The following is a 15,566-nucleotide window of genomic DNA, read 5'->3' as shown; positions in this document are numbered from 1 at the left end:
TATCAGTATCTTTATAAATCCAATCTTTATTTGTCTGTGGAGGTTGGAAACATTACATATAAACTTACAGACATATTTTAACATTCTATATGTTATGTATTACTAATGATAAGATACTAAAAAAAAACAGTCATAAGTACGGTTTGTCATAACTCAGATATATCCTAAGTTGGGGACTACCTGTGTAGGCTGCTTGCATGAATATGTGTAATATTTTCTCCCTTTGAATCCCCTTAATTCTGCCTCAAAGACAATGATTGGTCATGTAATTATAAAAGTTAAGCAAGATAGTAAGAGCTATAAAGACAAAGTGTCAGAAATCCTAATGTTTATCCTACATTGCCATAGTGCAGTTTCAAAAGAAATTAGAAGACACCTATATGTGTTTGTTTTAGGGTTTGTTTTCCAGAGTCGTTATGCTCTTTGCTCTCTGGTTTGGGTTGAGATCGTATCCATATCTGTCTGCTGACCTGTGAGTAAAAAGTAGTCGCCCAAATGTGTGCTCTCAGCTGTCAGAATGGGGCAGTGTGTACAACAGGTTCCTTGCTCATAGTTGAATCTGCTTTGTTAGTCTACCCTAATTTAGACCTCCACCTCTTCAGTAAAAGCTTCAGCACAATTAGAAGTGGAACGTGGCAGCATTACCCAGTTGTCAGGGTAGAATGTAAAGTAGTGAAGGAAGGCTCTTGTGTGTGTGCTTCATCCTGTGGTTGAAAATAAAAAGGGCATTTAGAGTGCTACCTAATGAATAGTGTACATTTAAATAGCCATGAACCATAATTTGCAAAAGCCTGAAAGGAAACAAAAGCTCCAAGTGCCAGAATGGGATTGAGGGCAGAACAGCATTTTGAGAAAGCAATGAAAAATTTGTGTTGATAAAATGATTTTATTTGAGTAAAACATTATTTGAATTTTAGGACAGGATGTTGTTGATATTTTGTGCATCTCTGGAATGTTATAGAAAGCTGTTCGCTATAAATTTAATGTGATCGAGCAAATTGCATTTAAGTGGTGATTATATTGTACATTTATCTGACTTTACAATAAAATAGATTATGGTAATTAAGATTATATTAAGATTACAGTAATTGGATTTCCCTAGTTTTTTTTTTTTCTGATGTTGCATTTTCGTTGTATAAATCAGGTAAGATGACTGCTGCTGCTTTTTTTTTTAAACATTTGTTCATATAAGCAATTTATGAAGATTTTCTTAGCCCAGTATCCTTTATTTGAAAAATTAATTCCTTATCTAAAATGACTGTAGAATATGTGAATCTTGTTTGGATCCTGGTTCAAACAAACCAACTGTAAAATTGAAACAATCCAGGAGATTTAAAGACTGAATGAATATTTGATAGTAAAGAATTGTTAACTTTTTTATCATAATGGTATTGGGGTTATATTGGGGGTGAGGGAGTCCTAATCTTTTAGTGACATACTGAAATATTTACAGATGAAATAAAAATCAAATAAAATGACTTTAAAACTAATATCAATAGTGGATAATTTTAAAAAATGAACAAAAATTGGAAAGTACAAGAAAAAGCACTTTGGATGTTAGCAAAGAGAAAATTAGATTTAAAGAATTCATGTATTCAGACTGAACAGCAGTGGCAACATTAATAATAGAACATGTTGCACTGCTAAAACATTAAAAGAAAACCCAAGCAGTTATACTCAGTTTGATGGGTTTTCCTGCAGACTGGTAGATTTTGTGCTTGTCACAGCAACTCCAGATACTAAGGAGCATTGTTAACCAAATTTGCTGTAGAATTTCCCAGCTGCCATTTGTTTTTTTGCCATTGCACAAATCCTCTTCAATTGATTAGTCGCTTTGGCCCCAGACTACCTTGAGGAAGTTGACACAGGTTGATGATTTCTTTCTGCAGGGTTGTTAGTGAGAAAAATTCCAATTTGTCAATAGGTGTAGTTATTTCTGTTAGTGATGATGCATAACATTGCTTGTGAATTTCCCAGGCAGTGGCTTGCAATCCAGAAGTTACGAAGCAAAATCCACAAGAAAGTAGATAGGAAAGCCAGCAAAGGAAGAAAACTACGGTGAGTTATTTTTTAAGAAAAATTTAACATATGTTGTATCTCTTCTTTTGGCATTTTGGCTATTATGTAATTTTTTCTGTTTCATCTCCTAGTTCTGCCTTTAAGGATCTGAAAAACAGCTAACACTATTGGAGACTTTTTTGGGACTTGGTTTTTCTGACTGAAATGAAAATATTACATTGGTCACATTTTTTTGTTCCATTGTTGTAAATGGGTGGATGAAATAATATGTACATTTCCATGAAAGAGAAATAACAAGAAACCAAAGACAAGATAGTTGAAATTATCTTAGTTTTTAAAACTATAGAACTATATAAAAATTTTAAGTCTTATTTAGAATAGGATTACTGGTATATTGGCCCATTTTCATGATGTCATACATGTACACAGTATGCTAAAAAGATGTAATGAAGGACTGCAGAGAATGTTAGCAATGTGCCTAGATAAGATGAGAAATATAATTTTTTATGAGAAAATATGAAAATTTCTGGCTGAAGGAAAGCCCTCAACCCTGTGAACTCTTTAAGGAATTTCATATTAAGTATACAGACAAGAGAAGGGGCAAGAGTAGGAAATGACATTTCTATACTTTTTAAACTTAGATGCTTGTAACTCTGTGTGTGTGTGTGTGTGTGTGTGTGTGTGTGAGATATAATTCACATAAAGCCTCAATGTCAAAGAAACTACTTGTAATGCAGGTACACATTGAAAAAAATCTTAAACTCTTTGCGTTAAGACAGTCTTAGGCAGATAGCTAATTCCAGGTCCTTATTTTAGAGCCTGTACTATCAGCAACTTTCCTTTAGACAGATTGGGTCTATCTCATATTTTAAGAGCTTAGAAAAACCGATTTCACAACTGATTTTAGTATTTAACAACTCATCAGGAAATGTTCCTTTTTCTTTAAATTGCAGAAATGCAAAGTAGCTTTTCCTTTATCTTTTGATTCAAAGGCACTCCTTCAGTCTCAGGTTGAATTGTTATAATTTATACATTTTTCATACATGTAAGTTTGTACATCTTCTCCAGGTTCATTTTTAATGTGGTGGTTAAAAATATGGACTTGAGAGCCACACTGCCTGAGTTTGAATCCCAGTTTTGATGCTGACTAGTTGTTACTTTGGGCAAGATACTTAAACTCTCTGTGCTAGTTTTTTCATCTGTAAAAAAGAGATTCTAATCATACCTGCCTTGCAGTGTTGCTGTGAGGAGTAAATGAGTAAGTGTATGTGCAGCTCTTAGAACAGTGCTGGTACACAGTAAACTCTATATACGTATTTGTTGCCACTATTACTATCATTATTACTGCTGTCAAATTATTCCAAGACTGCATCCATTTCCTACTCCAGTTTTCACTTACTTTGCCACTCATATGCCTTTTCTACTCTGTACCTGCCCCTTCCCCAAGGATTTAAAAAAGAATGTTTTTAATATTGCTTTATAAGTGACCAGGCTGAATGATTACCTTATTCTTTAATTTTGGATTTAGATTTTTTTCTCCAGTACTGTACTTTTAAAATTACAGCCTTATGAGGCCATCCATGTTCTCTAGAAAGAAGAGCCCAGGATTTTAAATCAGAAGACTTGGGTTCAAATCCTGGCTCCTTGTCTGGCTGTATGATTTTGGTTGTTCTTTATTCTCTGACCCTTACTTTTCTTATTTACTTAGTGATAATAATCCCTACTTTAGAGATTTGGTTTGAGGATTAATGTAAGATAATATGTAAATATCTGGCATAGTAGGCATTCAAAAATGTTAGTTTCTTTGGTTTCTCTTATGTTTATCTATTGATATTTCTATTGCAAATACAGGCTTTTCAAAAGAATTGAGAGGGAAAAAGCCATTTCTACATTATTGTATTTTTATGAATTTGGGGGGACAAATAATTATATTTGTATGCCCCTTGAGGGCAAGAATTGTGCTACTTTGTCTTTTAAGACAATTCTAAACTTATTATCCGGTATACTGCTTGTAGACATTAGTCAGCCAGAAAATGATTTTGGATGATTATGATAGTAGTAAAATTAAAATGCTCATCAGGTGTTGAGAAATGGTATAACTGTAAACATAAAATAGATTAAGAAATCTGGATAAGTGTTAGAGAAGTAAGCACTTCTCTAGCATGGCAAATAACTTAGGAGAATATGGGCCTATTGTTTCGAAAATAAGAGTTGTTATTTATCAGGTTGAAAGATAAAACAGGATTTTATCTGAATAACAACTGCTTTTCTTATATTAATTGATTAAGCTAATCTCATTAAGCTATTCATTAGAGATCTGTGTCAATGAAATTAAATACTTTTGTTTTCGTGGCATTTGGTAGTAATTGAGATCCCCACAATCCCATATGTTCAGAGGCATTTAAAATCTTATTTCTGGAACAGACAGACAGGAGACAGACATTCTGTTTAAACAGGGCTAAAGATTAATATGGAGCCCTGGTCACCCAGTGGTTAAGAGCTTGGCTGCTAACTAAAAGGTCAGCAGTTCAAATCCACCAGCTGCTCCTTGGAAACCCTAAGGGGCAGTTCCACTCTGTCCTATAGGGTTGCTATGAGTCGTCATCGACTAGATGGCAACAGTTTTAAACATTAGTATATAATAAATGGTTTGAGTGTCCTCTCTGTTCTAGGGACCATACTAGGTTCTGGGTAAAACCCAGTTGCCCTCTAGAAGCATTTAGTCTACATTGGTGTATTTTTATGAATTTGAGGGATAAATAATTATATTTGTATGCCTCTTGAGGGCAAGAATTGTGCAGCTTTATCTTTTAAGACAATTCCAAACTTATTATCTAGTATAGTGCTTATAGACATTAGTCAGCCAGGAAATGAATTTGAATGATTACGATAGTAGTAAAATTAAAATGCTTATCAGGTAATGAGAAAAGGCTCTAACTGTAAACATAAAATAGATGAAGAAATCTGGATGTGTGATACTGTGTGGTAGGCATAATCCTGGAGTAGGATTATCTGTCACAGATTGGAGGAGTCTAAGGATGCATTACTGCAAGGTATAATGTGGGATCCTAGACTGAATCCTGGAAAATACCTACCGCACCTTTGGGAATGCAGACCACTCAGGAAGACTTTCTATAAGATGCAACATCCACACTGAGCCTTGAGAGACTAGTAAGAGTTACTCTAGCGAAAGCAAAAAGAACATTTGCAAAAATACGGATTTGAGAGAGTACGTGGCCCATTTTGGGAACTATAAGTACTTTATTTTGGCAGAGACTTAATGTGAATATGGGGGAATGGCAAGAGATGAGGTTGTATGAGTAGGCAAGTGCTAGACCTTGGCCATGCTAAGAATTTTGTATTTCATTCTGTAGACGATAGTGAGTCACTGAGAGATTTTAGGCAGAGGAATGTTGTCATCACATTTGCATTTTAGAAGGATAATTCTAGGGGTTTTATAGAAATGGACTAGAAATTTATAAGAGCAAGGGCTGGCATGAATAGGATTGAGAAACATTTATGAGGGTAAGTAGTTGGTACTTAGGAGTGACAGTGTGAGGAGTTAAAGGAAAGTGAGAAGGTTAGAGTGCCTCCCAGGGTTTCTGAGGGAACTGGATGGATGGTGGTATCATTCATTGATATGTAAAAGGAAGCTACAAAGAGGAAATAATTTGTTTTTTGAGAGAGAGAGTAGAATAGGTTCAGAATATGTTGAATTTGACACAACTTTGAGAAATCAAGTTCAGAGATAGATTTTTGAGTCAAAAGGGGATATAGGTATTAGTTGATATTTTGGAAACAATTGCTATTTCCCAAGGAGTGTATAGGGTGATAAGAGTATACAGTGATAAGAATAGAACCCTGAGGAATGTGAACATACATGAGAGAGACAGGAAGAGAGCCAATAAAGAATGCCAAGAAGGAATGGTCATTGAGCTGCAGGACAGGAGGGAGTGCTGTAAAGTGCGAGAAAGGAGAATGTTTAATAAGAGATTAGAAGTGCTAGATATGTCAGAGAAATCAAGCAGGATAGGGAAGTTTTATCTATGATCACATTTCTCCAGGCATGAGTTGCTATGGGTTACTGTAGGAGCCCAGAAACCACAAACTAAGGAACTATATATACTTGAAAGACCTTTAGAATTTCTGCATAAACTTATACTGTCTTGATTGGTTTGTCTCATGAAAACCTTTTGGAATATAGTTGATGCACCAGCAGCAGGTCATGTGCAATTCCAGTTATTAAATGTAGAGGGAATGCGGGAAATACAAAATCACCACTAGGCAAACACCATGGTAATCATTGTTGCAGACTAGATCCCCCAATGGACAAGGTTTATTTGCATGGTCTCAAAGTATCTCTCCCAAGGTATTTATCAGTTACAAAGGGAAAAATAGTAACTTTTCAGTGGAGTAACCCAGCAGATCCTACCTTAACCAAGTGCTCTAGATTAACACCACCAGCAATAAGACTTATCTATTCCCTTGTGTCTTCAATAGAAGGACATAACGTCATTTTTGTGGTATTCTTGCCCAAAATGCATAACTCAAACTACTCATGAGAAAGCATCAGACCAATCCAAATTGTGAAACATTCTATAAAATAACTGACCTGTACTTATCAAAAGTGTCAAGGTCATGAAAAACAAGGAGAACTGAGGACACAGCAATCAATGTGAGATCCTAGATAGAATACTGGAAAAGAAGAAGGACACTAGAGTAAAAATTGGTGAAGTTTGAATGTGGTCTGTAGTTTAGTTAATAGTATTGTACCAGTGTTAATTTCCTGGTTTTGATGAATTCCACTGTGGTTATGTCATTTGTTAACATTAAGGGAAGATGAGTGAGGTGTATACTTTAAGTCTCTACTGTTTCTGCAAATTTTTTGTAAGTCTAAAATCATTGCAAAACTAAAAAGTTTTAAAAAAAAAGTTCATGTGTTTTAATTATTTTTTGCTTTTGTCATTCATACTCACCTGGCTCCTATTGTGATTATAGATGTGAGGGATGTGGTCCGAATCAGAGAGTAATCTTTACTAATAGCAGTTGTGATAGCTGACTAGCCTTTCTAGAAATCTCACTGTCAGGCATCGTGCTGAGCAATTTGCACAGAGGCAGAAAGAGCAAAGCTCTGAAGCCAAACTGACTAGGTTTAGAATCTGACTCTTCTACTTAATGGATTTGAGACCTTGAGCAAGTTACTTTATATCTCTGTGCTTCAGTTTCCTCATCTGTGAAAAGAGTGTGATAATGAAAGTCACATCTCATAGAGTTGTTATGCAGATTAAATGAGCTAATTCATGTAAAGAGTTAAGAGAAGTAACCCACCTGCGTTACATAGCTAGTCAGTAGTAAGCTGGGATTTGAGCTCAGTGGTCTGATTCCAGAGCCCATGTTTCTAACTTCTGGCTACTGAGTTGTTTCTCTGGGCAGGACCACCTGGCCTATGCAGGCAGCAAAATGACATCGTGGCTACATTAGCACCCTATCCTAAAGGATTAAACCAAGTCACCCTGGCTAATTGAAAATATTATAAATATCTCCCTTAAATTAGACCTCAAGGAGAGCAAGGTAGGGTGTGCCAGCTGTTGTCACTGATACTAGGTCCCACCAATGAGCAATTTTGCTCTCTGCTTCTGATAGGATAGTAGTTTAAATGATAGCAGGTCAGTAGCATCAGACCGGGCATGTCAACTTTCTAATTGGATATTAGAAAGTAATTTGTAAAAAAAAGAAACATTTTCCTTTTTGGGTATAATTATAATTATTGATTATCAGTATTTTACTCAGCATTATATATAAGTGGATTTGATCATGATTTAATCAGACATTATCATCTACAGTAATTAAACCTCACGCCTTTTTTTCCCATACAAAAATTTATACATACATTGTTATGTGACCCTACTTGCTCTCCCCATACTGTGACAGCACACTCCTCCTGTCCACCCAATTCCCCATGTCCATTCAGCGAGCTCCTAACGCCTCTCTGCCTTCCCATCTCACCTCTGGACAGAAGTTGCCCGTTTCATCTCTTGTATCTACTTGAGCTAAGAGGCACACTCCTCACGAGTATCACTTTATGTCCCACAGTTCAGTCCAATCCCTGTCTGAAGAGTTGGCCTTGGAAATTGTTTTAGTTCGGAGCTGATAGAGAATCCAGGGGCCATGCTTTCCGGGGTTGCTCCAGTCTCAGACCATTAAGTCTGGTCTTCTTAATAAAATTTGAGTTCTGTACCACACCTTTCTCCTGCTCCATCTGGGACTTTCTGTTGTGTTCCCTGTCAGGGCGGTCATTGGTGGTAGCCGGGCACCATCTAGTTCTTCTGGTCTCAGGCTAGTGAAGTCTCTGGTTTATGTGGCCCTTTCTGTCTCTTGGGCTACTACTTTCCTTGTGTCTTTGGTGTTCTTCATTCTTTACTCCAGGTGGCTGGGACCAATTGATGCGTCTTAGATGGCCGCTTGCAAGCTTTTAAGACCCAGATGCCACTCACTAAAGTTGGATGCAGAACATTTTCTTAATAAGCTTTGTTATGCCAGTTGACCTAGATGTCCCCTGAAAGCATGGAAAACCTCAAGCCTTTAATAATGAGATGTCTTACTGTTTGGTCTATTTTTCTGCAACAAAATGACACTTATCTTTCCTTAGTATGATTGGTTAAAGGCTTTTAATACTAAAACATGCATCCATCCTCAGGAGCACTGAGATGAGATGAAAATGCATTGCATTAAGTACATATTACTAAATAGTCTTTTTAATCTGATTACTTTTTAAAGTCTGTCTTCCATCACACAGTTATTAGTTATTGAATATATTGTATTAAAATATAAAGACACTCTATAGAGCACTACCATCCAATAAAAATTAATGTGAACCACATATATAATTTTTAATTTTCTAGAAGCTGCCTTAAAAAAGTAAAAAGCAGATGAAATTAATTTTAATAAGGTATTTCATTTAACCCAATATACGAAAAATATTATCAATAATCTGTTATTCTAAAAATTATTAGTGATATATTTTACTTTTTTTTCCTATACCAAGCCTTCAAAATCTGATGTGTATCTTAAAATTATAACACATGTCAATTCAGACTAGCCACATTTTAAGTGCTCAGTCACGTGTGGCAAGTGACCACTGTGTTAGATGGCACAACTATAGAGTATAAAAAAACCAAGCAAACCAAACCCGTTGCCGTCAAGTCGATTCAGACTCATAGGTAGTTGATATTCTTTGTCTAGAAATTGAATTAAACCTGTCTTTGGACACAACCAAGAAAAGTATTCTTTTTTTCAGATGCACACTCAAGGCTTGTGAAGCCTAAAGACATTAAAAAGCATTTATTAACACTATTTATACTTTATGCTTAAACAAAAGGGTTACTTGAATATTTATACTCTCATACTCTGGTGGCAGTATACATTGGCACAACCTGGAGTCCCTGGGTGGCACAAACAGTTAAGCGTCCGACTGCTAGCTGAAAGGTTGGTGGGTCAAACCCACCCGGAAGTGTCTTGGAAGACAGGCCTGTCGATCTACTTCTGAAAGGTCATGTCTTAGTCTTCTAGTGCTGCTCTAACAGAAATATCACAAGTGGATGGATTTAACAAAGGGAAGTTTATTCTCACAGTCTAGTAGGCTGTAAGTCCAAATTCAGGGCATCAGCTCCAGGAGAAGGCTTTCTCTCTCTTTCGGCTCTGGAGGAAGGTCCTTGTGATGCCTCTGTCTTCCCTTGGTCTGGAAGCATCTCAGCGCAGGAACCTCAGGTCCAAAGGACGTGCTCTGCTCCCACATTGCTTCCTTGGTGGTGTGAGGTTCCTGTGTGTCTCTGCTCGCTTCTCTCTTTTATATCTCAGAAGAGATTGCATTAAGACACTGTCTAATCTTGTCAACTTCATCAGTATAACCTCAACACAGTGATAGAATTTACAACACATGAGGAGATCACATATAATCTCATCATAGTGATAGAGTTTACAACACATAAGGAAATCACATCAGATTACACAATCCTACAACACTGGCAATCATGACCCAGCCAAGCCGACAGATATTTTTGGGGGACACAACTTAATCCATGACAGGTCACGACCTTGAAAACCCTATAGAGCAATTCTACTCTGCACATATGGGGTCGTCATGAGTCAGAATCAACTCAGGGCAACTAACAACAATAGCAGACAATTAAAACGACACAAATTTGGGCAGGTATTTTAGCCCAATCTTTCAATTTTAAATGTGTGCATACTTTTAGATTCAGCAATTTCACATCTTGAAATTTATCCCTTAGAAATATGTGAACAGACTTACAATAACTTATGTATAATCTTCATTTTGTCATTTGATATGGTTTAAAGTAGGGGGGAGGCAATATAAATGCCCATAAATAGAGACTGGTTAAATTATAATCCATTGACACAATGGAATATTGTGTAACCATGAAAAAGAATAGAATATGATAAGTGGTTCAGTGGAAACAAGCATAATGCAGAATATTAGGTATATTGCAATCCCATTTTTATGTTAAAATATTTATCAAGTTTATATTTGTTTGTGCATGGAAAGTGCTACAGCCAAACTTAACAGTTTTAATTAACAGCAGTTATTTCTAGGGGATAGAACTACAGGGGACTTTCCGTTCTCTGTACATTCTAGTTTTCATAATTAGGGAATAACAATAAACAGAGACATTTTTAAAAAAAAAAGCGTGATGCACAAATTTTTTTGCATTATTATAATAGTAAGTGAAGAATTAGAAACAAATGAAGAATAGATGTTCAACAGTTTAAAAATACGATTCTTCACTCATGGTATTGTGTGCAACCATTCACATACTGTTTATGGGACAATACTTACAATGCTAAGTGGAAAAAAAAATACAAAATTGCATTTATATAACAGGATCTCTATGTAAAACAAACAACTAACCAAAATGTTAACAATAATTGTTTATAGGTGGAGGGACTGTCTTTTTTTTTTTATGTGCTTTTTTTTGTTTATGTTTCAAATTTTCTGTAATGAATTTCTACTTTTTCTGTTACTCTTGTAATACAATAATGTTTAAGGGTTAGTATATTGCTCAAGAGCACAAGTGTATCTCCTCTTTTTTGGGGCTGTGATATAAATGACTCTGTGTTGAATTACTACTATTTACAATGTGCTGTTATCAGACTTTTCGCCTATAGCATTAATGAAAAAGGGGAAAATCTATTTGTGAGTGATAAATACCTGTGAATTGTCCCCTATTCTACTCTGGAGCCAAATGTTCTATGATCAGTACTGGAGTTTTTGAGCTTATAGAATGTATTTCCTTTTCTAGGTTAATAGTTACTAATGTTGTTTCCTGCTTTATTTAGGTTTCATGTCCTTAGCAAGCTGCTGAGCTTCATGGCACCTATTGACCATACTACAATGAATGATGATGCCCGGTGAGTAATAGATTAATTAGATGCCTCAAATGACTTCATGACAGTCTGATATTGACCTGTTCTACAGCCTGTTACCCTTTCCCTTTTTTCTTATCAGTTAGCCATTTGTCACTGGCATCATAGCAAGGGTCCCTGTCACAACTTTTCACTCCCATAATTACTATAAAATCTAACCAAAAATTTCCTTAAGTCTCAGTACTGTGTTGGCTTGTTTTTTTTTTTTTTTTTTTTTTTTGCTTGCTTGTTTTTGTTGTTTTGCTTTGTTTTTTAACTTTAGTCAAACTGCCTAGGACATCTGAACTCCTGTCTAGGACAGAGGGGTCAGGACAGCACATGTGCTTGCTTCATGTGTTTGGGGATTTTGTAAATGTGCTCTCCTTTTAAAAATTGCTCTAGAAATGTGCATATTTTATGTTAGATTGTTGAGGTGGCTGTTGAGGATTTTTTTAAGTCTTTATACAAAAGAAAGATATACTCGCTTTATAAAGCTGAAACAAGATAGGAATGTATACAGACAAAAATGTATGTATATTTGTAATATTACAATTCAGAGATAGCCATTTTGTTAAGAATCATTCCATCTGTATTTATTGCTTGGCATACACTATAATGAAGAGCTTTCACTTCTCCCCCATTTAGTTACTCATTCATTTATTTATATTGATATGCACTCATCATTTCCTATTTTAGTCAGTGGGTTATAATCTATTACTGTCATTTATTTTGATGTTAAAATTGTTCCAGATTTGGCTAGTGGAAGCCCCTTCAGGTTGGCTTGTGTCCTTTTGAGATGTCCCCATCATTATTTGAGCAATTTCTTACTTTCTGGTACATCAAGATGTGCTAGGCTCATGTTATACTTTCCCTGCTCTAGCCCTGGAATCAGTTTTTTGTCTAAGAAGCCCTGATTTTTTTAGGTGGAGAATGGTATTCAGAAACCAAGATCTGGGTGCTAAGGGTGCTTGTTGTTCCTGCGTGTCATTGTTTCTAGACTCTCTAGCTAGGAAATATGTGTATATACATGCACATACACATTAGAAAACCACTTTTAACATTTCAGAATATTTCTTCTCAGTCTTTATTAGTGTATATTTTTTCTTTTTTATATAATTGAAATCATATTCTACTATTGTTAATTTTTCATTAAATATTATGTATACTGTGAGCATTTCATATTATTAAAATAATTCAAAAATAATTTTAATGATTATGTCATATTTTTATAATATTTATTTAATTCACTAATGGTTGGACATATAAATTGCTTTCAATTATCATTATCGTAAATAATGCTCTGGTGGACATTTTTACATACAAATCTTTGCCAGGTAAAATTATTGGTTATAATATAGGCACATGCAGGTTCTGCTGGTGTTATTTCTCAAACTACATGTAACCTTTTTATTTGAGAGTATTTAGTTTGCTACCAAATCCCATCAGATTTTCTCCTTGCCTGAAAAGTGATAGATCTGCAGGTTTTAAATGAATGCAATTATTACTAACTTTTTATTTGATTTGTTCAATGCTTACGATGATTCTAAGTACACTTATATCTGTGTTTGTGACCTCATGCTCTCTGGTGCTTTGCAAGTTAATGCCTAGGTGTGGCTGTTTTTTAATTCTTATCTGTATCTAGTTTGCTTTTAAAAGTTGCAGAGAAAAATGAATGTGTGTTAGATTCTGTCGTGGATGACATGAAAAAAAAAAAAAACATCAACAAGAAGGGAAAACTAGATGCTTAAAACTAAACCAAACTCTGTAAGGTCACATTGTCTTAGACATAAAATGAAACCTGGTTTAAAATAGATTTTAAATAGAGAATAGGGACTATATGATTTTTCTTTTCAATACTAGTGACATCTTTTGAATATGCTGTTACTATATCATTTGGAAATCTGCTTCCTGTCATTCTTAGTTGGGATTTTTCTTGAATCACCTGGTGCCCCAGAGGCACCTAGTTTTCCAGAATCTTATTTATTTATTCACATATAATTTTTTTAGTGTCTACTATATATAGACAAGAATGATTTGAAAATGACTGTATTTAGGATTATGTTGTGCTTGGGCAGCAAGAAACATAAAACCTGACTACAGAGGCATAAGCAAATGGAAGTTTATTTTTCTGGCAGAATAATTCTAGGAGTGGTAGGCAGTTGTTGGCAGTGATTTTCACTTTTCCACGGTGTTAGGGCCAGCATCTCTTGGCTTTTCCCACATGGTCCAAAATGGCTGCTGCAGCATCAGCCATGAAACATGCATTCAAGGCAGGAAGAAGAGAGAAGGAGGGTACCAGCCATACCTGTTCTCTTGTATCAGAAAAGTAAAAGCTCTCCCAGAATTCCCCCAGCCAACTTTTTATATCTTATTGGCCAGAGTTGTGTTACCTTGCAACTTCTAATAGAGTAGGCATGGGAGAAGAAATTGGGAATGTATTTGTTGGATAACAATCCTTGTGTTTACCACAGTGTCTCTGTGACATTCAGTATTTATGGGGAAAAAAAGGTTACTCCTTGTGGACTGTCCGATTGCTAATCATCAACGTTGTTCACCAGCTGATTTAGTCACTTAACAAGGAATTTAATACAAGTCATATAGCTGGAGAACTGAGCATTTGTTTTTACTGGAGAGCACTCCATTCCCACTGTGTTTCCTAAGGACACAGAGGCAGACATACACATTACTGCTCATCTATGTAGTCTGAATAGGCCAGATTAATCTATGGGTAGAGTAACTGGGTATTAGCACTTTCTGCTTCTACTATCAAAACTTCCAGGTTCAGTAGACCTTGTCAGTTTATCTTAAGTCAGAAGGAGGCAGTAGTAGCTTGGCCTGTTTTGTTTTTCTTAGAGAATTCCACAACTGGAAATAATCTGTTACTGAACAATTTTATGTCTTATTTTGTACATTGCAAAATATCATTGAGGAATCACTGCATATTACTTTTCCTCAACTGAATAGTTTTGCTAAGTTACAGATGTATCATATGGGGGGGCAGTGAATAGAGAATATTTTTATGATTTTGAGGTGGAGAAGGCCTTAATATTAAGGGCAGAAACCATACTGTTATGTGTGACTACATAAATCACATTTTAAAAGACATCAAAAGCAAAGTTAATCGGTAAATGATAAGCTGGAAAGAAAAAGTTCAATATATGACATATTTCATTCCTATGTGAAGAATTTTTATAAATTTCTAAGAATATTTCAATAGAATAATGGGCAAAGCATGTAAGCAAACTGAAAAGATCATAAAAGAAAAATCTCAAATGGCCAGAAAACAAAGACTTTCAACCTTATTAATCAGAGAAATATGCAAATTATAATAACGAGATTTCCTTTTTTCCTTCTTAAATGTGACAACATTTAAAGGGCTGGTAATCCCAGTGTTGATAGTGGTGTGAGGGAACAGGTACTTTCACATTCTGTGGTTGGGAATGTAAATTGGTAAAATCTTTTTGGAGGGCTATGTGTTTTAAATTTTTTAAAGTATATGAACTTGTTGACCCAGAATATCTACTTATAGAAATTGACCTAAAGAAATTAGCACTAATAGTAGAAGTGTTTGCCGACAAATAAAAAAAAAAGCCCTGGTGGAACAGTGGTTAAGTACTACTGCTAACTGAGAAAGGTCAGTGGTTTAAACCCACTAGCTGCTCCGTGGGAGAAAAGACCTGGTGATCTGTTCCTGTTAAGATAACAGCCTAGGAAACCCTATGGGGCAGTTCTACTCTGTCCTATAGGGTCGCTGTGAGTTGTAATTGACTCAAAGGCACCCAGCAACAATCACCACCACCCATGGATAAGGGAATTCAGTGGGGATGGAATACAGGGAGACTTTCAGTGTTTTATTTTTTATACAGCTGTTTGGCTTTAATATTTTGCCATGAGAATGGATTCAGATTAGTTGTCATTAAAAAAATTAAAAAATAAGAAGCTCTGGAACTGTCTATACCTAGTTGTTCACATGTTTATTGCTGGGTGGACTGGAGTAGAAGACACATTTTACTTTCTATTGTAAGTATTTCTGTACTGTTTGAATTTTTTACAGTAAGCTTGTATTATTTTTTATCAACAGAAAAAAATGAGATATTTTCATTGTGAAAATTTTATATATGTAA

At 35.4% G+C, this 15,566-nt stretch overlaps 1 protein-coding gene across 1 annotated transcript in view; it reads left to right on the top strand.

Moving 5' to 3' along the window:
• The window catches only part of AATF (apoptosis antagonizing transcription factor), a 111,239-nt gene that overhangs the window by 75,947 nt on the left and 19,726 nt on the right, over positions 1-15,566 (top strand). The window contains exons 10-11 of the mRNA XM_023732670.1: positions 1,978-2,058; positions 11,377-11,448. Coding sequence (XP_023588438.1) covers positions 1,978-2,058; positions 11,377-11,448 — 153 coding nt within the window. The remainder of the gene's footprint in view (positions 1-1,977; positions 2,059-11,376; positions 11,449-15,566) is intronic.

Source organism: Trichechus manatus, unplaced genomic scaffold (assembly GCF_000243295.1).
Source record: "Trichechus manatus latirostris isolate Lorelei unplaced genomic scaffold, TriManLat1.0 scaffold00054, whole genome shotgun sequence".
Classification (NCBI taxonomy): Eukaryota; Metazoa; Chordata; class Mammalia; order Sirenia; family Trichechidae; genus Trichechus; species Trichechus manatus.
Note: the sequence above shows the minus strand (reverse complement) of the source record. Positions and strands in the feature narration are given on the sequence as shown.